Raw genomic sequence first — 21699 nt, forward strand, 5'->3', positions numbered from 1 at the left:
GCTTCAATCATGCTACTAATACATTCTAAATAATTCTATTATAGAACAAATTGCGAAAGAAGATGTCGGCTTTTTTCCTTTTGTGGTTAAATTGTTGCTTGCGTTAACATCCTTTTCTGTGTCAATTAGTGTATTGTCTGCAAAGAGAGTGCCGATCTCCCCGTCCAGGCAAAACTTCTCGATAGGGAACAGCAGAAAATTCCCTCCGTGCAATTATGTCGACGCTTATTCCTTAGGGGAAAAAAACTACCAATTTTCTTTACAGCGAGAAGTTTTTATAGCTATACAAATATTAAGGTGTGCTTAAACACGTTTCAAGACAATCTACACGACAAAGTAAGACGGAGAGTAATAAACCTCACCAAGTTACTAGTTACCACCGCAAATTGAATCGGGCAATTTGCAGGATTGCCATTCGCTAGGGGTGGTTTTTAATTTTTACCGCTCAAAATGGTAGTCTTTAAATTCTGCCCTTCAGGCATAAATTCTGCCTGTACATAGGCAGAATTTTGCTGAGTAGATTTGCAAAATTCTACCTTGCAATTTTTTTTTTTTAACTGAGCTGGGGTTTGAACCCACAACCTTGGGGTGTTAGGCGAGGGGTAAAATTTAAAGACCACCAATTTGAAGGGCAAAACTTGAAGACCACCCCAAATAAAGGGCAATCCGCGCAAAAAAAAAAAAAAAAATTGAATCATCCTTGGACCCTACTCTCAAACAAAAATTTAACGAGTTAATTAAGTCTCTTGAGAGAGCAATAAAAGTTATAGAATCACAGAAAAACAAAGGACACGATTACAAGGTGTACAAGAAGAAATTTGAAATGCCAAATCTGCTACCAATAGCAAAAAGGGTGATGCGTACGATATCTGTTCACAGCCTAAGGGGATCGATGGGAAATTCTGATAAACAAATCCCGAAGCCAACTCTTTAAGTTGTTCCTTCAATCAAGCTTTACATGTATGATCTATAATCAACATAGAACCAATGTACTCATTGCACTAGCGTTACAACTTTCCGCCATGCCAAAAAGTTCCCAGAACCTATACATCGATAAATTCTGGTATCATAGAAGTCGGAGCTGAAGAAAGCACTGCTTTGGGAGCTCATCATAGAAGCTTATCTAGTTTAGCTTCCAAATCCTGTATTGCGACCATCTTGACAAGCTCTTGTCTATCCTCAGGTGTATATTCTTTTTTCAGAAGGGATAGCACTTGAACGTGTGCTTCCAATATATTAGTCCTGCACAAATATGAAAAAAGGACTTAGAATCATTTAAATGATACAAAATAGGTAACTGCATGTTATTACAGAATTTGCAACAACACAAAACGTGACCTTAACCCCAGAATCTAAATGAATGTGTGTTTTTTTATATATTTCCATAATAATTAGGTAATTCTTGTGGAAAGCCAGTGTCTTCAGTTAAATCATAGGCTGTAGCTTATTGTGACCATAAATACATATTGAAAGAGGAAACAGGGACAGACATTTCAACAAGTTGTCCGTCATTAGGGAATGAACATAAAAAAGGAGAACTATTATTTCTTGATGTCTGAACAGCATGAATTTGTCAATCTAATTTTGCAAACTTAAACCCCAACAGAGGACACATCCACACACAAAGAAGTGATAGGATTAAAAGACGACAAAAAGAAAGTTCAACCCAACAGAAGAAAGGGAAATAAAAAAGAGAGATAGAAAAAGAAAACAGCCATTCTCAATTTCTTTTCCACTTAAGTATAAAGATTTAAAAGATAACAAATTAAACAACTTTTATTATAGATGTAACAGCACAAAAGATCTTACTTAATGGGTTTGAAAAGTATAGCACGTGTCGACGAATTCTGCAGATAGAGCCTCATTTTTACCAATACCAAAGGCAAATCTTCATTTATTGCTGTGCTGACCTGTGCCAAATAAATGGATCAGCATGTAAATTGGAAGAGAGGGTAACACTGATTGAATAACGAAAGATCAGTAGGCATGATGTTTGTCAATTAAAAAAACAGTAGGAAATTGATTAGTTTGGTTATTTTGGTTTATTCAGGCATTTGTCTAAAACAAAATCAGTATTGCACAAATGATTTTTCTTTGATACAACAAAAGATAAGCTTATCTATCTGTTTACCTTCTGAAGAAGCTCGGCAATCTTTTCTGGTGAAGCAAAAGCATGATCCTTGAGTGGCTTTGCAATCCCAGACTCCAGTTTTTGATTTTGACTACCAGACAAAGCAACTTTAACAGCCGTAACCTTTAGACATTTAATACCGAATAGTTAAAATCTTAAAAAGAAGGTTCATAAGGAAATGAACAAATCTGCAAGGTCATAAAAACATCAGATTTCGAGTCTTAGCACTTTGGCTCATGACCGCATTCAAACCTCTGACTAGTGATTATGAGTCCTATTACTATTTCCCATGTCCATCAGTAATACGTCTCAGGTCAAATGCCAATGAAATTGATTCACAATAGAGATAGTGTGGGGCCATATTGGCTATGCTGGTGGCCCTATTTACAGCTTCCAAAAAGGTAAAAGTATGTCCTTGTTCATCTTAGAAGAGGATTTTATGACATAGTAAAGAATCAGCATCATCTAATTAAATAATTGACGGTATTTGTAGCTGGTTACCTAAATTATAGATTGCACGTTGGTTTGTTCTTGTGTTATAAATAATATAGTGATGACTATATAAAATTTCAGATAAAAATGTACAAAAGAAGTTGGAAGTATACAAGGAGACGGCAGCTTCTGAGCACTTCAAAGTTAATGAGAACTTGATTAATTATTACACTTATAATTATAATGAATGAGATGAGTGGGATGGTCGATTAATTATTATACTTATAATTATAATGAAGGAGATGAGTGGGATAGAAAAATGTTCATTATCATGAGAAGAAAAGGTACTCCGACAGAAATCATTAATTATTTAAAGAACAAAGTTGGAAACGTTGAAAGATCGCTTCCATAAATAAAGTAAACAACAAAAGACGAAAATAGAAAACATAACTAACCTTTGTCACGAAAGAAAGCAATGGTTCCACAACTAACTTAGTGACTGACATAATGAACTCCTCACAAGTAGTTTTCAGGCTTTTCTCCAGTTCCTGCAGTCAAAGAAGTTTTTTACCATAAATTAACCTCTAAAATTGATGTATTCATCACTTATATAGCCATTTATTCCACCCTGCCCCAATTGTTTCCGGTGACGAGGGTTGATAAAGTCACATTTTTCCATGTAAATGTCGATACCCTTGCTTCAGAGAAAAGGAAAAGGGCAAGCAGAAGGTGAAATAAGAAAGTATAACTGGACAAAGAGGAGAATGTAAACCTGTTTTACCACCCTTCCACCTGTACCTAGCTTTTAAAACTATGATGACAAAAGAAAAGGAAGGTGTATCAAAATTATTAGCAAATAAGTGGTTTTATTTGCCATAGAACTACGGTGAAGAAAATAAAATTGCCTTAGCAGTACAATTTGGATGGAATACCAGCCCGAAGCCAATTTTAAGACCTTTACATGATCTTAGAATTCACAAATTTGTTGCAACAGATGCATATAGGAATTTCACAGATGGTTATACTGCATATCACAGATAATGTTAATGGAGCTCCGACACCATCTGGTCTGGCGTATATTGATATAATTTATTTGATTTATCCATAAAAAAAAAAAAAAATCTATGGACCTCATGGATAACTAAGGAAAATGACAGGAGAAGATACAGGAAAACCAAATAGTAAGAAGAAATGAAACTGAACAGCATCCTACATACACCTAAGACACAATTTCCCAACATAAAAAAACTAAGCACTTGAAATGTCCACAAACAATTAGGAAGACCACCGAAACCCAATTAAACTTAACTAGTAAGGGGTCGTTTGTTTGCTGGTTAGGAAGGGGGTTGTTCATGTATTTAAACTAGCCTCACTAAGGCCTCATTTGTTTTAATTAAGATTAAGATGTGCATTAAGATTTAGATGTTTGAATCTAAATACACATCTGAATCTTAAGATGTTGTATTAGTTGCTTTGCATAAAACTCAGCAAACCAAGTATGGTGTTTGGTTATCATTTTACAATCCCACATAGATAAAATAGGTATTAGTTATGAGTCAATCTATGTGAGGTAGAACCGTAGAAGATGAAACAACTAATATAGGAATTAGTAATATGTAGATAAAAATACCGAAATGACAAATTTACCCTCTATCACTTCACACTTAAATTCAGGGCTTTGGTTGCAGTGCTTTAATTTCACATGTCAACTATATACCTTACCTTGCCTCATTTTTAAAGATCAAAACATTTTATCATGCATTATAAACAAACATTTCATTGTAAAAATTAATTAATGTATATTAATTTCAAATACAACAAACCAAACATCCAAAGAAATAATTCGTGCATTGTAATCTCGGCATTACTAATCCCTGTATTACTATTACTTGCATAACTCTAACCAACAAGCCAGACGATCCCCAAGGGTTTCTATGGGACAAAAGAGGTCCAAAATGTTTTCACAAAGTCATACATGATACTCGTCTGCTGAATTGGAAGAATCAATAGAAGTCCAGACATCATTAAAACAACCCCTAAAACCCAGAATCAAATAAGATTTCTATACGGAGAAAAAGGACCCTGAAAGTCAATATATGATACTCCCTCCGGTTCAAAAAGAGTGTCCACTTAGCCATTTGCACACCCCTTAAGAAAATACTAACTCCTAAATAAATATATGTAATTCGACTAGACTACCCCTAATTAAATAGATATTGGGATTTCGTCACTTAACACTTAATAAGGGCAAATCTGCAAAAATAAGGTTAATTCTTTCTTGATTTGGTAAGTGGACACTCTTTTTGAACCAAAAAATAAAGGCTAAGTGGACTCTTTTTTTGAACCAGTAGGAGTACTTGCCTGCTGAATTAGAAGAAACAGTATGTTTTGTAGGCTATTTTATCCCGTCAAAAACGGACTAGAATACAATAACTATATCACCTTATGAGATTTAGTTTTTATCTCAAAAATGACCAAGCGCTTCATCTTATAAAAATGTCAATTCCTTTTGTTTAGAAAAAGAATCTGAAGCTGCCAACAGAATCAAATCTTCAATGATGAACCAATGCTTTGGAGAAGCTCTCAAGCATCATTCCTTTAGCCAAATAAACATGTAAAATGCTTAGAGGATAGTCTACACTCATGAAGTATTTTTTGGGGATTTAAATTTGAAATGAAAGGAAGAGGCTCGAAGATGGAAATCAGGGCTAAAAGGGTTCTCAGATATAAAAAAAGGAGTAAGTTACAAAACAGAGTCCCAACAGTGCAACAATAGGAACGAAGGGAAGATCCCAGTGATATCAGAAGTCCAGAACAAGGGAGCAAAATTTTCTGAGGTGTACATTGATTAATTAAGTGCTAAGAGTCAAACTAAATGCATGATGATTAATCTTTTTTAATGAGATGAGACTGCTAAATAAAAATAACTACAATCCATTGCTACTCAAAGTCACTCAAATGAAAACTGCTGCAAACTAAGTGGAGCAGATACCTTCTTGGCGTCAATTTGACTTTCCAAGACTCTTGGAGATAAAGTTTTAGCTAATGAAGATGATCTCGACCAGTCAAAGATTGATGCCTGACCCCTTAGAATCCGCCTCAGATGCTCCTGGAAATTTATATTTATAACAAATACAAAAGAAAGTTTTACAATCCAACAGTCAATCAAACATTAATATAAAGCTAAGAAATTGGGCACATGTAGCATCAATTTGAAGTCTTAAACTGATGGCTCATTCCACTATAGAGTAGAAGACTTGTCAACGGATTTGATAAGAGATTAGACAATCATTTTTTTACAACTGAGAAATCCCGAAGGTCAGTTACGCACGGTTCGAAGCTCAGTAGGTAATGGCCCTACCCCCTCTACCTTTCTCCACTTAAATACCAGGCAGCTCTAGTCTGCAGCAGGGTTCGAAACCATAATGTGCATCTAACACACACATCACGCAATACGCCTCTTACCATTAGACTAAAACCTTGGAAGCGGGGATTCTATACAATCTTCGTCGTTATTAGGCTACGATAACCTTTTCTCAGACGCACTGGGATACTTTAACATGCACTCATGGAAGCCTTTGATGAGTTTCACAGTAATGGGGGTTATATACTTGACTCGATCTTGTTTATTTTCACATTGTTCTTTCGCAAGGAATTGTGGCAGAGATCATTCAGCATCTTGGGTGCAGCATGGATGTTGCTCTCATCCAGTTTTTATTTTTTTATTTTGATAACCGTGGTGTACGGACCAGCTTGCGCGCACCTCGACTAATTCCACGAGGTTCCTGCCACTTCCCACCAGCAACAGGTATTAGGTAACTCTATCCACCAAGGCTAAAACAGATGCGAAGAAATCACCTGGTGTTTTTGTCTCCGTTGGGATTTGAACCTGAAACCTCATGATGCTCAACCCACTTCATTGACCACTAGGCCACACCCTTGGGTGCATCTAAGCTTGTTCTTTGCATCAATTGTTGGGTTTGCGAATATACTAGAGTGAACTTTATGGAGAAGAGCAATGTTTGGAATTGATGATGCATTTGGTTGAAGGAAATACGAAATATTATTGGACAAGAATGGGTCTCCAGCTTATGTGCAGGATAGAACAACTCCTTTAGCACGCCAGAGCAAGATCTTTTCTCCAGTTAGCATTATTTGAACTACAGAGATTTGTTTTCTTTTAGGTGACAGGATCTTCAGGGAGATCGAAAGGCATCTCCATTTGGACTGGCCTTGTCCTACAACCACTCAATCCCAGCATGTGGTATCTGAGAACTAGTCCTCTACAGCTCTAACATGATATAGCTACAAGTAGACCACCGTCTTTGCGATCCTAGATAGGATCAGATACATGGGATAGTTTGTCACTTCAGCATTCGTACCATTTGTCTCAGAGACAATTTGTGACGGAAGCCGTTTGTAAATTTGACCCCAAATTGACAAAGATTTTGATTGGAAATGACTAATGCTTCAATTTTACTGACAATCAAGGGAAAACTAACTCTAACACACAACTGCCCCTAATGCAGCATTCATCCATGAGCTGTGTCAACCAGAGTTGCCATAAGGATTAAATCACGAAGTTGCGAAGGAAAATGACGACAGTTCCAAACTTGAAAATGGAGATCAAACGGGTTATTTGGTGTGAATTCACTGAAGTCAACTTTCCATTTCTTCTTAATTCCGTGAGATGACTTCAGTCTAATATTGCATAGTGGATAGAGTAAAGTCTGCCTTTATAACAAACTAAAAGATACCCAAAAAGAGATTTTTCTCCACTTCAGGATAATGTAATTATCAAAGAAAAATAGATCTGCAGCAGAGAAGTGGTGGACAATGAAGAAATGAATACCAACAGAAATAGTAGATTTCGATACTCACCAGCAAATGCGAAAAATCAAGCTCCTTGTGTGTGACTGAAAATTCAATGTCAAATGGGGCAATCTGGAAGGCATCTTAAGTTAGAATCCTGCAGTTATGACAAGAACTAGGAATTTCAAAAGCAAGAGAAACCTGCTCCCTCAGGATGAGTAGATGCTTTATTAGGAAAAGCTGTGCATCCATTGATGACGATCTTTTGCCAATAAGTTTGCTAGCTTTCTGAAGGAATTAATAGTTTAGCAATAACAAACAGCACTAACAAAAAAATACGAGTGATAGAACATTAAAAATTTCACAGCATAATCAACAGAACAGTCAAATACATGAACTTCAACTAAAGAAACTTACTTGAATGGATAACGAGCAAAATTCTACAGCTTCCTGAGAAAGAAAAACAGGAAATAAGGATCCAGAAACATCTGGTAACGATTAGAAGGGGCACTGATAGCAAAAGTAACTGCTTACCTGAGCTAATCCAGTAAAAACAGCTGATTCTAGAGAACAGTACAGTTTTGATAGACATGAGATGGTTTTCTCCAGGGGAGGATACCAAGTTCCGGAAACATCAGGGTTTTGTTCAGTCTGCACCAAATTTGGAATAAGGAAACAGCGAATATGGTGCAAAATAGCAGAAAAGGTAAGGAGACAGATTATGGTGAAAAAGCGCAGAAAAGCATGTTTAACAGCAAAGCCACAGGGAAAATATCTGCGAAAACAAATTCAAGTTACATAAATCAGCATAAACTAACTTATTTTCTTTAAAAGCTTTTTTATTGATATACAGCAGGTCTTTGAAAAGGTCGCTAACCCAGCACACTTGACCAATTCAAAATAAAATGACCAATAAAAAGCTCAATACTAACATAAATCCTAAAACTCTATCTCAAAAGAAAAAAACTTGAAATACAAATTTCATCAGACCTCTAGTTTTCAATTTTTACACCTTGAAACATTAACATAGCTTGCTTCGTACTGTGCAATAAATATCATCCAACTAGAATCACGGGTCAAGAACAGTCAGTTCACACCCTTAAGCAAGATATTGATTACAGAACCATAATTGGAAAATATATCAAACTGCAACCTCCATAACAGAATGAGAACTTCTCCACCAAAAAATGACAAAGACCAAAATAGAAAAGATGAAGATAAAAGCCATCCTAGCTCTTACTTCCTCTGAAGATATAGGTTACAGAATTCAACTGAATACCCGTCACAGGACAAAAAGTTTGGCACTTACAGATGGTGAATCCAGTTCTGCTGAAACAGATTGCTCCAACTTTTTAGGGTAATCCAGATCCTCGTCTGAAGGAAGGTAATTTGCAATCTGAAAACAAAGCAGGGAAAGAAGGCAGACCAAATCAGTTGTAGACCACTGGTTACTTGTGAGAAAGTTCCGGCACACAGAAACCAAACATACATGTGCACTTCTTACTCCAGTTATCTCAACTTAGATGGTCTAATTTCCTTCTCTTATCAATCCCAACTTATCATATTTCCCTAATCGAGGACATTTTCCATCTCCATTGAAACTCCTACCAACAATAACTACTACGTCTCAGTCCGAACTAGTTGGGGCTGGCTATACGAGTCATCACTAACCATGTTTCCCATTTAAATTCATCTCAAGCGAACATTAGACAACATTGAAGCTCATACCACTTTGTATTATTAATCCAAACAAATGATGCACCGAGTATAAATGAAAGTATGGCAGGAATAAGGAGAAAAGACTAGCTCAGGAACTGAATGAACTCTGGACAAATATCAAATCAACAGTAGCAAAAATAAGGAAAACACCAACATTTTTTCCTCATTATGATGGATAGGCCTCTATTTTTCCTTATATTTGTAAATGAGTGGTGACAGAGAGTTGTGAGGGCTCTTGCTGGGATCTTTTCCCTTTTGGGGCTTTGGGTTTGCATACTTCACTGTGAACCGGATTGTTTGTGCCTCAGTTGCACAACCTTGGTGCCTTTTTATAAAAAAATTCTTAGCCATCAAAAAAGAGAAAAACTATAATGTACCAAGAACCTTTACAAATTTCATTTTTCCTTAGTAACTCAACACTAAAATGAAACCAGGTAATTCAGAAAGGGATGGAGTACATACTAGTTTCAAATTACAAAAAGTTGGTCAACATGACATAAACTGGTATAATTCATTCAAGAGCCTCTTGGACTTGTCCAATTGTCAGAAGTCTGCCATAAAGCATATTCCTTCCACAGCACAAGGGCCAACCTTTCAATTAAGTGTCATATCAATCATAAGAAAGAACAGGAAAACTCCAACGGAAAATCCCTCATTTGGCGATTATATTCTAAGGTATATGTCACAACAATGGAAGATAGTGTAGCTAAGAGAACAACAATGTAACAACTCAGCCCCTTATTTTTGGTTAAATCACTCAATTTCATGTTTGGGAACTTTATACAAGTCATATTGAGAAGATTTTATTTTTATGCAGCAGGAAAAAAGGCTGCTTTACCCAGTAACAAATTTTGGCAATATTCATCTATCCATGAGGTTGCTGATTAAGTGGTAAAATCAAGGCAAGGGGAAAAGAATAATAAAGAGATTAAAGTGAGTGGCACACAGTGTTGTCAGAGGCGCAGTTAAAGCGCACTTAAGTCTTGGGTTAAGTGGTAAAATCAAGGCAAGGGGAAAAGAATAATAAAGAGATTAAAGTGAGTGGCACACAGTATTGTCAAAGGCGCGGTTAAAGCACGCTTAAGTCCTGACGCGAGGCTCAAAACATGTTGACCGCTTTCCCTCGCTTAATGTGCGCTCAAGTGTCGTCATCAAGGCTCTAAGACACTTTTCCTAGCCAATGAGCCTCTCCTGAAGAGGCGACACTAAACAATTGATGTCACTTTACCGTAATTTTATTTCAATTTCTTTGTCCATATATTTGTCATTCATACTTGTAATTATTAGTCATGGACTAAACATATATATTTGCATTTTTTTTCTCCATTTGCGCCTTTTTTCATTAAAGGCCTCGCTTTATTTGCCCTTAAATCCTCAACAGACTTTAGAGTTTTTCTTGCGCTTGATAACACTGGTGGAACAATCATATGAGCAAAGTTTCACAAATGTGATCTCATATCCGAGTAACAGATAAGCCGCCAAACAGCATTTAAGTAAAATGTCCAAGCAATACTTTGGATGTTACCTCATCACGGATATAGGTGCGAGCACGAAAAGTTAATCGTTCATGAACATCTGCCAGAATCCTGTCCAGCGTTGGATGTAGCCCAGCCAATGACTCCCCCCGTCTGCTCAGTTGTTCTCCTAGAACTTCAACTTTAAGGATATCGACCAGTTCACAAAGAACATCCAGGTTTGTTTCGTGAATAAGTTTAGGACGCAATGTATCATATAGGAAAGTACACCTGAAGTTGGTAGGAGTCAAAGGTTCACATTAGAGGCAATTGTAACCTTAAGACACATAAAGCTCAAGTTTACTTATCAAAATAATAAAGCTCAAGTTCCAGCAGCTTCAGGGGCATGTAGATAATACTCTCTGTGTCCCATTTTATGTGACACTTTCCTTTTTAATCCATCCAAAAAAGAGTGACACCTTTTTCTTTCTGGAAACAACTTAACATTAAACTTCCAATTTTACCATTTAACGACATGATTTATTTATAGTCACACAAGTGTTTATGGCCTGTATTAGAACACAAATTTCAGAAGCCTTTCTTTCGTTCTTTCTTGAACTCCATGCCCAGTCAAACACCATAACATAAAATGGGACAGAGGGAGTATAACGTATCAACTCTTCATTAAAGTATTGTAACTGGAACAACCAAGAGATGGGTCAAGAGCACGTAAATTTAGATGCTATGCACAGAATATTCATATCATGTTATGCTGAGATAACAAGGAAATGTAATTGTGCTGGGATGTAAATTCAAATTTATGACTTCTCATGGACTACATAGATTTAAAAATAAAGGCAGCAAAGTAGAGTATAGCTTGAGAATGCACGAGACAGAGAATGAGAATATCTGATTGCATATCTCTGCTTAATAATAGAAGGTGGCAAAGAAAAGTAAAGTTATCAAGTGCAGCCAAATAACACGCTCCACTACTTTTTGTATATAAAAGGTAAATTACATGTTCCACTCCTGATTAAAACTTTACCAGTATTTAAAATTTGCCATTAGATTAATTATCAATAATTGTAACTCTTTGCCATTGATATTATCTAATCACATTAACTTAACAAGAAAACCTACAAAAATGATGAACTTAGATGGATAAAAGCGCAAGACTTTTTGTCTCTCTGCCCCATAATCAGGAAGGATGTACATGTATGTTAAAGTAAAAATATCCAGAGAAGTAAAAAAGGAAAATTTATGAACCAAACAAAAGGTACAGGTGTAATGGACATCTCGCTTCAAATATCACCCATGGGGAGTGACTGGAAGTCCCAGATAGTGAGAGGAGTCAGCAAAGAGGTAATACAAAGCACATCACGAACAGTGATTGACAGGAATTAAGTTTCCTTACCAGCCTACATGATTTTACTTTTCCAGGTATGGAAGACTTCTTTCCCACCTAAACAAGAAATCCCCAAGGGCCAGCTGGCACACGATTCGAATGTTGGTGGATAATGAGCCGACCCTCTACCCTTCTCCACTTAATAACTGTTCTCGCACATTCTTTATCAAAACAAAACTGTTTTTGAGTAAAAACTTATACTTCTGTTTTTGGAGAATAAGTTAAGGCTTATACTTTGAAGGACCTGGCTTGCCTTGAAGTAACTAAAACTTTCACATGTAACCTACACATTTGTGTCTCAAAGATTTAAGGTCATAAAAGAGCAGTTGAAGCAACGCAGGAGCAAATGTTACCACACTAACTTGATATATAAACATAGCACATATCCATAACTGATGGCTGGTGATACCTGCGAATCTAAAGCAGATGGGAAATCTGAGACAGCTCTTTCAAAGGAACAGATAGGCATCCCACAGGAAGGCTTCAAGTTCCAAACTATGAACTAATCTTGTGCTAGCACTAAGATCTAAAACGACAAATACTAAGCTATTGGGGAGCCTCATAGTTCACACTGATTTTTATTAGCACACAAATAATGTCTGAAAACGTTTACACCCATTTACCACTGATTGCAACTCTGGCCTAGGGAGGTTTACGCACTATACAAGCTACTAAACTGACAAAGCCTTACAGGCACAAAAATTGGGCAATGTTGGCTCTCTTGCTTACAAGGCACAAGAAATAACAATAAAGATAATCCAAACCCTCCCACCCACCCCACCCCTCCCAACAAACAAGACAAGAAAAAGAAAAAAGAAGCAAATTACAAAAGAAAAAGGGGGAATGGAAATAAGCAAGCAGCAAAAATGGTTCAAATGCAGAAAGAACCCCACAAGAGAAGTTAGGCAACTCACAGAGGATCTACAAGAGGAGTCAAACTCGAAATGTCTTCTGAAGAAGATGGGAAGAAGTGTTTGAAGAGTTGATGCTCTAGCTGACACACCTGCATTTAAGATGTCAAAGATAAAGTATAGAGAGAGTTATACATCTCAATTTCACCCTAATATGCCTTCAGCAAGAGTTCGTTTGAAACAGCTTCTGATATCAACTTTGGCAGTAGTGATTCACAGAAAACATAAACAAATTCTGATTCCTTCCTCAAAGAAACCAAGGCTGCAATAGTTTTAGCTCATTTTTACTAAATCCAATTAGAGGAGGTATTTATCTACATTAAGATGAGCTAAACCTTTAAAAGAAAAAGTAAGATGTGGCTCTCTTATTTAGATCCAATTACTTAGAACTTTTTAGAATGAGAACTTTATACTTTGAACTCATCCTGTCAAAAGAAAAATGAATGTGGGTTGCTCATATGACTATGAAGACTGGGAGGTCAACTTTGAATTATGACTTTTCTTCTTCTTCTGATCCCCCTCCCCCCAACCAAAACAACAACAACAAAAAAAAAAAACCCCGCCACCACCACCACCATAAAAAGTCCTAGTTTTGTCCTTGAATCTCATTTTCTCTTTTCCTACTAGAAGAAAATAAAGCAAGATATAATTATCATATCATTCTCTAGTACAAAATGTTGTAAAGAGTACGGATGTCATTTGAATGTACCTGCATTAAATATGCACATCCAGATCTAGTTAAAGATGACAATGCTTCTTTCCTGGAAAATTCAGAGATCCGCTGTTGCACTATACCTCTTATCTGTATTAAATGAAACAGAACGAGTACTAAATATAATGACAAAACAAGGAGAAGAAAAGTCATGTATATATAAATAATGATTTTTTTCCAATAAGAAAAGAGTAGCTATAGAACTAAAGGGAGCAGCTTACTACTCACCAAGGAAAGACGCTGTTCACAATAGAGTTTGTAGCATTCTTCAAGAAGTTGAATATACTCTTTTCTAGGTGTTCTGCTTTCAATTTCCTCCAATATAGGCTTAAGCTGCAGGTAACTAAGATCATTTGGTTCATGGATTACACAGTAAAGCTAGTCCTAGAAATACCCCCACTCTCGTACAACAAATTTATAAAGTTCCTATAAATTAAAAAGCAAGGACATATTCCAATGTTACCTCATTTGCTGCAGCCTTGAAGCGTACATATATTATAGATGACTCTATACCCTCGGCAAAAGATGTTTTGCTACCACCACTGCTTCGTATAGCAGCCTGAACCTGATAAATGGATTTAAATATCTCAGGAGATGCAGCCATTCATCTGCAAGTCAAAGATTGCTGTGCATATAGCAATGTAACATAAAGCAGACTTACCTGAGAAGAAGTACTTCTAAGAACGGAAAGAACATGAGAGCGAATCATTCCCAGAGCTCGAGACTGGTTACAAGAAGACAAAGGAAAAACAGACAGAGAGAAATGGGCAATGATCAGAATTTTTATGTCCAGAATTTCATAAAACCTTGCCAATTTTATAAGAAATGTGATTTCATATTTGCTAGATATTAATGTTGATGCCAATTCTGTTAAGTACCTGAAGTTGTCGAAACTTGACCAAATAAATGCTGCACTCTGCATATTGTGGGTTATCCTCGACATATCTTCAGTGACATACAGGATAAACACAATGATTATTTGAGCTCTTATGCAAAGATTTACAGACTTAATTTAACAGGACTTAATCTTGATAAAAGAATTTACATCTCTAGAGAAAACTGTGAAATCTAGACTTGTCCACATGGTAAACTTCACAAATAACCAAAAAAAGGAATGGATAATACATCATCACAGTGGCTCTAATATTCATAGATTTCAATGCACTAATATGAGATGGAATGTCACTTACGATATGCACTCATCAAGTCTTTTAAGCAATGGAAGAAAATTTGAACTCCCAACGCTCATGCTAGGAGAATAAAAAGTGGTCGCAACCTGCAAACAGGAGAGCAAGACAACCATGAGGAGTTAAAGCGGGGGAAAAAAAAAAGAACACTGGGCACTTTGACATTTAGAAAAGTTAAAAAAAGAAAAAGAAGAGCAAGATCTAGGAGAGAAAATTGAACACAAGATACATCAAAGCTGATACAATGCCCAATCAGATGTAATTCAACAGAAAAACAATTATTAGAATTTTTTTTGGCTAATGGTCGTGATTAAATCGAAAATCTCTATGGTGGAGAGTGAAAAAGCTACTCCTTTGAAGGGCATTTAAACAAGGATCTAATTCTCAATCTCACAAGTGAAAAAGTTTTCCTTAAGAAACAACCAAGCACATAAATGGGAGAGAAGAGTTAAACAAGAGATGAGATAACAACCACCTTAAAGAAATAACTTGCTAAAATTCCAAAAGCACTAGATTCGTAAAGCCAAGAAAGAATAACTTTGGGATGACTCATTATAACATGAGGAAGAAAACGATCTAGAATCAAAGCTTAATTTACAAAGGATGAAGCACTCCACCCTCCGGTGTGTGGGTGTGGAAAAAATCTAATTAAAAAACATGAATCTCTTGAGAAAGAAAGCTCTCTCATTTCTTAAAGCTGTTTTTCCATAGTTCAAACTCTTAGTTAGATATGTTACCTCACTAATGTATTAAAGCATAACATATACAGATGGCATGAATTCTCTCAAAATAAAGCTGATGCAGAACCATACCCAATTCAGCATAGGCATAGATAGACACTAGTGCATAAGGCACTGAATAACAAAGGAATATCATCAACATAAATGGCAGTCGGACCTTACATTCTCCAATTCATCAAAGTAGTTGAGCTTATTGTGAAGTGATTCTGCAAACTCAATTAATTTCTGCTTCTCCAAAAGCTGCAAATAAAAATGAAATTACACAAGAAGATTATTCAATGACTTCATGTTGTTAATTCTTGCCTCTTTACCTGTACATCAAATGTCCATTAATGTTAGACACTGACAGGGAGACTTCCAAATTTTAAATGACAACCACTGGACAATGCAAATACGGAACATTGACATGAATTACAACTAGATAATGCTTTATGCCAAACGGAAACTTCAGCTAGAAGAAATTGAAACATTTGGCAACTATTAAAGACATCATAGACTTTATCCATCAATATAGTAGATTGGAAGTGAAGACTTTCATCACCATAGATTAAGGCAAAACAATGTCTATTAAAAAATAAATTCCGTCAATTACAAGCCTATCCTCTTATCATGCAATTAATCGTTCCTCAAACTTTTTTAAAGAATAAAACAGTAAAGGACAATGTATAGCTAAAGTAACCACAGATGCTAAGAGAAATGGGTTGACACACCAGTCTATCACACGCATCATGAAGGGTTCTAGTCTTTGTTGCCACTGCTTGGTGCTGCAATTGCAGCTCATTGAATAAGTCAAGTGTTTCATCCACCTGCAAGAGAGCCATTTTTAAGGGCAAGGGCATGTCGAAACTTGAAAGCAAGCATAGAATAAATGAACAGCAACAACAAAAAGGCCTAAGAGAAGAGTGAAACAGCATTCTTTTCTTCTCACAGTACCTGGTGAAGTATACTATCGCAGGTCTGAAGCTGCTCTGTTAAGGTGTTGACATAATGCTGATATTTTTCTTCAGTCTAAGCACAAAAAGAAAGCATATGTAATTTTGTAAATGCGTCACCTTGTAACTTTTGGAAGAACAGAAGACATATAAACAAGCTAAAGACTAACCTCTGATTTCATGGCTGCTTCAAGATCCGCAAACCACTTGTAAAACTGTATCAACAAAACAGCACAAAGGGGGAAGAGGAAAATCATATCAAGTTCAAGTAGCAATAGAGAAAAGGTAAACTTATGATGCTATTTCTATCATCATTTACAGAGCTCAACTGAGCATATTCAATATTCAAGGCAGTGTTATCAAAAGCACAAAAAAAGCTCTAAGGTTAGCTGGGGCTTTAAGCGCAAAGCGCAAATAAAGTGTGGGCTTTAATGAAAAAGGCGCAATGGTGCAAAAATACAAATATATATATGTTTAGTCCAACACTAATAATAATAAGCATGAATAACAAATATATGGACAAAGAAATTGTACAAACATTACAATAAACTGAAATATCAATTATCTAGTGTCATCTCTTCAAGAGAACAAATATATGGACAAAGAAATTGTACAAACATTACAATAAACTGAAATATCAATTATCTAGTGTCATCTCTTCAAGAGAGGCTCATTGGCAAGGAAAAGTATGTCTTAGAACCTTGATGATGACACTGAAGCGCAAATAAAGCGAGGCGAAGCGCTCAACATGTTTTGAGCCTCGCTTTAGGGCTTAAGCGCGCCTGTGACAACACTGATTCAAGGATATATACAAGAATGCAACATAAAGGTTGCCATGGAAAAAAAAATAGAAAACTAAAGCTCCTAGTGGCTTGCTTCTGCTGGAGAGTGACATATGAGGCAATACTAACAGAGCAATTCCTTCAACAAAGAGGCCTGAATATACGCAGAAAGTGCTACGTGTGAAATGGAGGCCGAGGATGTTAATTAACTCCTACAACACTGCCCAATAGCCTCAGAGTTGTGACAGTTACTTTTACATTTTTGAAGTAAAGAGGATCGTGCCAAGACCCGTGAATTACTTTGATTCTGCTTAACCAGAAAAGGTGCGGAAAAAGCAAAGATCCACATATGGGAAGCCGTATTCATCATGTGACTAGCTGAGGGGCTTCACAATAAAGAGAAGAAGATGTGAGCACGGGATGTAGCTCCATGCAGTGCTTTGGAAGGAGAGAAGTAGGAGGTCTTTTGAAGGGGGTGGATTTTGAACAGTTGAGAAATAACCTCCTATAGTTAATCTTTTGTGCACCCACAAGGTTCTTGTGTGTATAAATTATTGGATGCCTTTGATAGAGAACCTTTTTTTGTGATAAGGTAAATAATTTTATAATGATCGGAAAATCTCTTTACCCAAAGACAGAACAAAACAAAAGGAGAGAAAGAAAAGATCTTCTAGGGCTCTCTCTCTCTCTCTCTCTTTTTTTTTTTTTTTTTTTTTGATAAGGTAAAGGTATCTTCTAGAGCTATCTCTATCATTTCACATGCATGCAGATTAAGAATCTAAAACATACTCCATGGGCATGGATAGTTGAAGGCCAACACTAAAGTTCAAATAGGGCGGAGAGTTCTAGAACAAATTGCTTTGCATGTCTTTCTCATATTTAGACATAAATACTCCTCCACTCAAGCAGGCCAGGTTTTATTTTTTGATAAGGTAAAGGTATCTTCTAGGGCTATATCTATCATTTCACATGCGTGCAGATTAAGAATCGAAAACATACTCCATGGGCATGGATAGTTGAAGGCCAGCACTAAAGTTCAAATAGGGAGGAGAGTTCTAGAACAAATTGCTGTGTCTTTCTCATATTTAGACATACATAAATACTCCGCTCAAGCACGCCGGGTCAAGGCCATAAGCAGCCACTACGGTCATCTTCCCTGAACACATCACGTGCAATATAGGTACTTCTAACCCAGAAGACATTTGAGTATCAGTGTCATTTCTCACTAAATGTCATTCCCCGGCATAAGGTGTTTCCTCTCTCCAGTAAATTACAATCATCAGGACAAAAATGAGAGGCATATTCTCTAGCAAACCAAAACATGGATGGGGCCTTTTAGCAAACAATTATCAGGCATTCTGTTCAACTCATTGATTTAGCTGTTATCTTATTCAAAAAAAAAAAAAAATAGCAGTTATGTGTGGCTGATGAGTCAGTGAGTATAACACACTACAACTCCTAGTCTTGCACAAATATAACTCCATATTTTAGCATTGATTGCTCTAAACGCACATATAAATAGCTTATCATGGTTATAAGATGTTAGTATTAGTTTTGATTCATTATGTGGGAAAACAGAAGAGACCAACAACCATTTATTTTTGCATTGCAGCTTCACAACACAAATTTGGGCCATCTTTCTTAGTCTCACAGAAACAAAGTGGACCATGCCTGAACATACTGCAGATCTGCTAAGTTGTTGGATTAGAAGAGGGGGAAGTAAGAGTCAGAAGGCATGGTGGAGGATAATCCCACACTGCATATGGTGGACAGTGTGGAAAGAAAGGAATAGTAGAAATTTTGAAGATAGGTCCAATTCCATTCAGAAGGTTAAGTGGAATTGTATTGTATCTTTTTATTTCTGGTGTAAAGAAAAAGATATAGAGGAAATAGAACAGTTGGTAGAATTATTAGCATCTCTGTAAGTATTTCTCTCTTTGTTTTTCTTTTAAAGGTCCCCAGCATCTCCATAATGCTGAAGAATACCAATTACCATTTTCCAAAAAAAAAATTAGTTTTGATTCCTTTCCAACATTTAGCTGATCATGCAACCTTTTTTAATAAGGGAATAAATCATTCTCGGCCCCTCATTTGAAATATGGAATATTAAGATTTACAACCCGGAAATGTAAAAATAAAAGGCGTTCAATTAAACATTGTAGAAGTAACTCACCTGATTTGTATTCACTAGGACTGCTTCAATGTCCCCTGACTCCTCCAGAGAACTGAGCTTTGTTGAGACAGACAGACTATTATCCTGTCCAGAAACTTGATCCTGCAACTTAAAATAATAACATATTTCAGGTAATTGAATTTGTGATAGATGGTATTCTGAAACCAACCAAGAAGGAAAAATTCACCAAATTGGATGGGAAAGGTCTCTCAGCAACTGCATGGGAAAGTGCCTGTATGGCTGCTTGTTGTTGCTCTGTTAACGGAGCATTCTGTAAGAAAAAAATTAGCAAAAGTCGTTGAAGATATGAACATCAAGCCACTAATGCTGATTTAGTTAATCAAAAGGAAAAACTTTCAATAGACATGAAACACACACATATAGTACTTACATAATTTGGCAACGCAAACAAAAAAAAAAAAAAAACAAATCCAGGATGGAGGCAATCATCCAAATGGTGATTTTCCAATAGCAATTGCAAGAATAAGCTAAAACAAAAAGCGTCACTATATAAAGAAACAGCTAGTTAGCCAGTGGTTATACAAGGAAAAAGAGAAGCAGTGTCACATTACAATGAGGATAAAACATGAAAAGACAGTTGGACTAAGAACATGTGACACAATTACCAGCTGCTAAAGCTTGCCAAGTTGCCATTGAAAAGAAGCAAAAAACACGGATTTGGAATCAAATGAGACGGCTTTATCACACACACAAACAATTTTGATCCCCTTTTCTTTCTCCTTTTTTTTAAATCAGTAAAAAGTTAGTAAATTTTATTTAAAAGTGAGACAAAGTAGAAAGATTTGCTGGAAATGATTCTCTAAAGCAGTAAGGAATCCAAGAAGTCCAGCAATACATCAATGTCAGTAGCAAATATTTGATCCCCTTTTCGAACAACAAACAACAACATACCCAGTGTTATCCCACAAATGGGGTCTGGGGAGGGTAAGATGTACACAGACTTTACCCCTGCCTTTGTGGGGGTAGAGAGGTTGTTTCCGATATACTCTCGGCTCAAAATAAAAATAGGACAGCAAAATAATAAGATACTCCCTCCGGATCAAAAAGAGTGTCTACTTAGCCTTTTTTTTTCTTGAGTTAAAAAAAGTGTCCACTTATCAAATCAAGAATGAATTAACCTTATTTTTTCAGATTTACCCCTATTAAGCGCTATGTGATCAAATGACAACACCTATTTAATGACGGCCAGTTTAGTCAAATTACCTATTTTTTGTCTAGGAGTTAGTATTTTGTTAAGGGGGTGTGCAAATGGCTAAGTGGACACTCTTTTTGATTGAGAGGGAGTACAAAGCAAATGCGAATACACATTGAAGAATAAGCGATAACTAAATAATACTAGTGAAAAACAAAAGACACTACACAATAACAAAGTAATAGTAGTACTAGAAAGGAATACACATTGATCCCCTTTCCAATCAGCAATTTACAATTCATTAATAGAAATGCGGTCATCAAATTAGTCATAGAATCAGAGATCTAGGGAATCTGGTAAGATCTAGAGAATTAGCCTTAAATTAGAGTTATTAGAGAAAATGGGAGATAGAATGAGAGTGTTCACCTGTTCCCAATTAGAAGCGAAATTGTAGCCTTTCGAAATTGCTTCCGACTTTGGAACACCGGCTCTTGTCGCCGTCCCCATGACTTTACTTCTTTGCCTCAACAGAAAACGAATGCTTTTCCCACTACTTTACAATTCTCTTTCTGTTTTTTGAACAAATTCACTAGTCAATTACTGATAACTTCCAGCATTTTCAATTATAATGAGCGGACAATGAAGAAAAAAGATGATGGTGGTTACTAACTTCGACTTCTCAGCTTTACTTGTCCAAGTTGAAAATGAATGAAACTTGGAGATCTGAGATGATCCTATGGTTTTGGGTTTTCTCCTTACACACCTGCTTCTCATATGACCATTCCGTTAAACTTACACTAACGCCGTTTATGTTCAATTTAACTTGCACCAAATCTTTCATATTTAAATGAGAAATGAATCAAAAATATCTCTCCCGTCATTAAAGTTTTTAAATATACCCCTGTCTTAACGAAAATCTATAAAATCATCCAATTTTATTTTTAAACTCGACCCAATTAAATAAAAAACCCATATAGGTTATGTGCCTAGTGGCTCCAAATATAAGACTCGGGAACAAGTTGGTCGCATATGAGTTTTATATATAGTAGGGTCGGGTTTAAATGGAGTGGGTTTAAAAATGAAATCGGGTTATTTCAGGGGATTTGGGAATTTTTGTTAAGATAGGGGTATATTTAAAAAACTTTAATGACGGGAG

At 36.3% G+C, this 21699-nt stretch overlaps 1 protein-coding gene across 2 annotated transcripts; it reads right to left on the reverse strand.

Annotated features, from left to right (window-relative positions):
- Positions 1-713: 713 nt before the first annotated feature.
- On the reverse strand, positions 714-21315 carry LOC132603349 (conserved oligomeric Golgi complex subunit 3). 2 transcript variants are annotated; one of them, XM_060316373.1, is made up of 25 exons: positions 20970-21315; positions 19578-19661; positions 19391-19498; positions 16606-16650; positions 16437-16511; positions 16214-16309; positions 15666-15743; positions 14767-14852; positions 14455-14521; positions 14238-14300; positions 14040-14141; positions 13805-13909; positions 13574-13666; positions 12868-12956; positions 10620-10839; positions 8685-8771; positions 7910-8026; positions 7793-7825; positions 7577-7663; positions 7445-7507; positions 5556-5672; positions 3019-3111; positions 2132-2254; positions 1810-1910; positions 714-1242 (listed from the first exon to the last, which is right to left on the reverse strand). In XM_060316373.1, the coding sequence occupies exons 1-25, from the start codon at positions 21048-21050 to the stop codon at positions 1110-1112; spliced, it is 2346 nt and encodes a 781-aa protein (XP_060172356.1). In that variant the 5' UTR covers positions 21051-21315; the 3' UTR covers positions 714-1109. The 2 variants fall into 2 exon arrangements, with proteins under 2 accessions (XP_060172356.1, XP_060172358.1); XM_060316375.1 differs by having other exon boundaries at positions 19391-19492; positions 20970-21314.
- Positions 21316-21699: the final 384 nt, after the last annotated feature.

The sequence above is a fragment of the Lycium barbarum genome, chromosome 7, assembly GCF_019175385.1.
Source record: "Lycium barbarum isolate Lr01 chromosome 7, ASM1917538v2, whole genome shotgun sequence".
NCBI lineage: Eukaryota > Viridiplantae > Streptophyta > Magnoliopsida > Solanales > Solanaceae > Lycium > Lycium barbarum.

Excerpts from the sequence above, each read along its gene's own strand:
- LOC132603349 (XM_060316373.1), bottom strand. The coding sequence starts at position 21,050 with ATGGGGACGGCGACAAGAGCCGGTGTTCCAAAGTCGGAAGCAATTTCG. Across the intron at positions 16,651-19,390 it reads TCCTAGTGAATACAAATCAG|TTTTACAAGTGGTTTGCGGA; the intron begins GTGAGTTACTTC and ends TTGTTGATACAG. Across the intron at positions 8,027-8,684 it reads CAGAACTGGATTCACCATCT|ACTGAACAAAACCCTGATGT; the intron begins GTAAGTGCCAAA and ends AATTTGGTGCAG.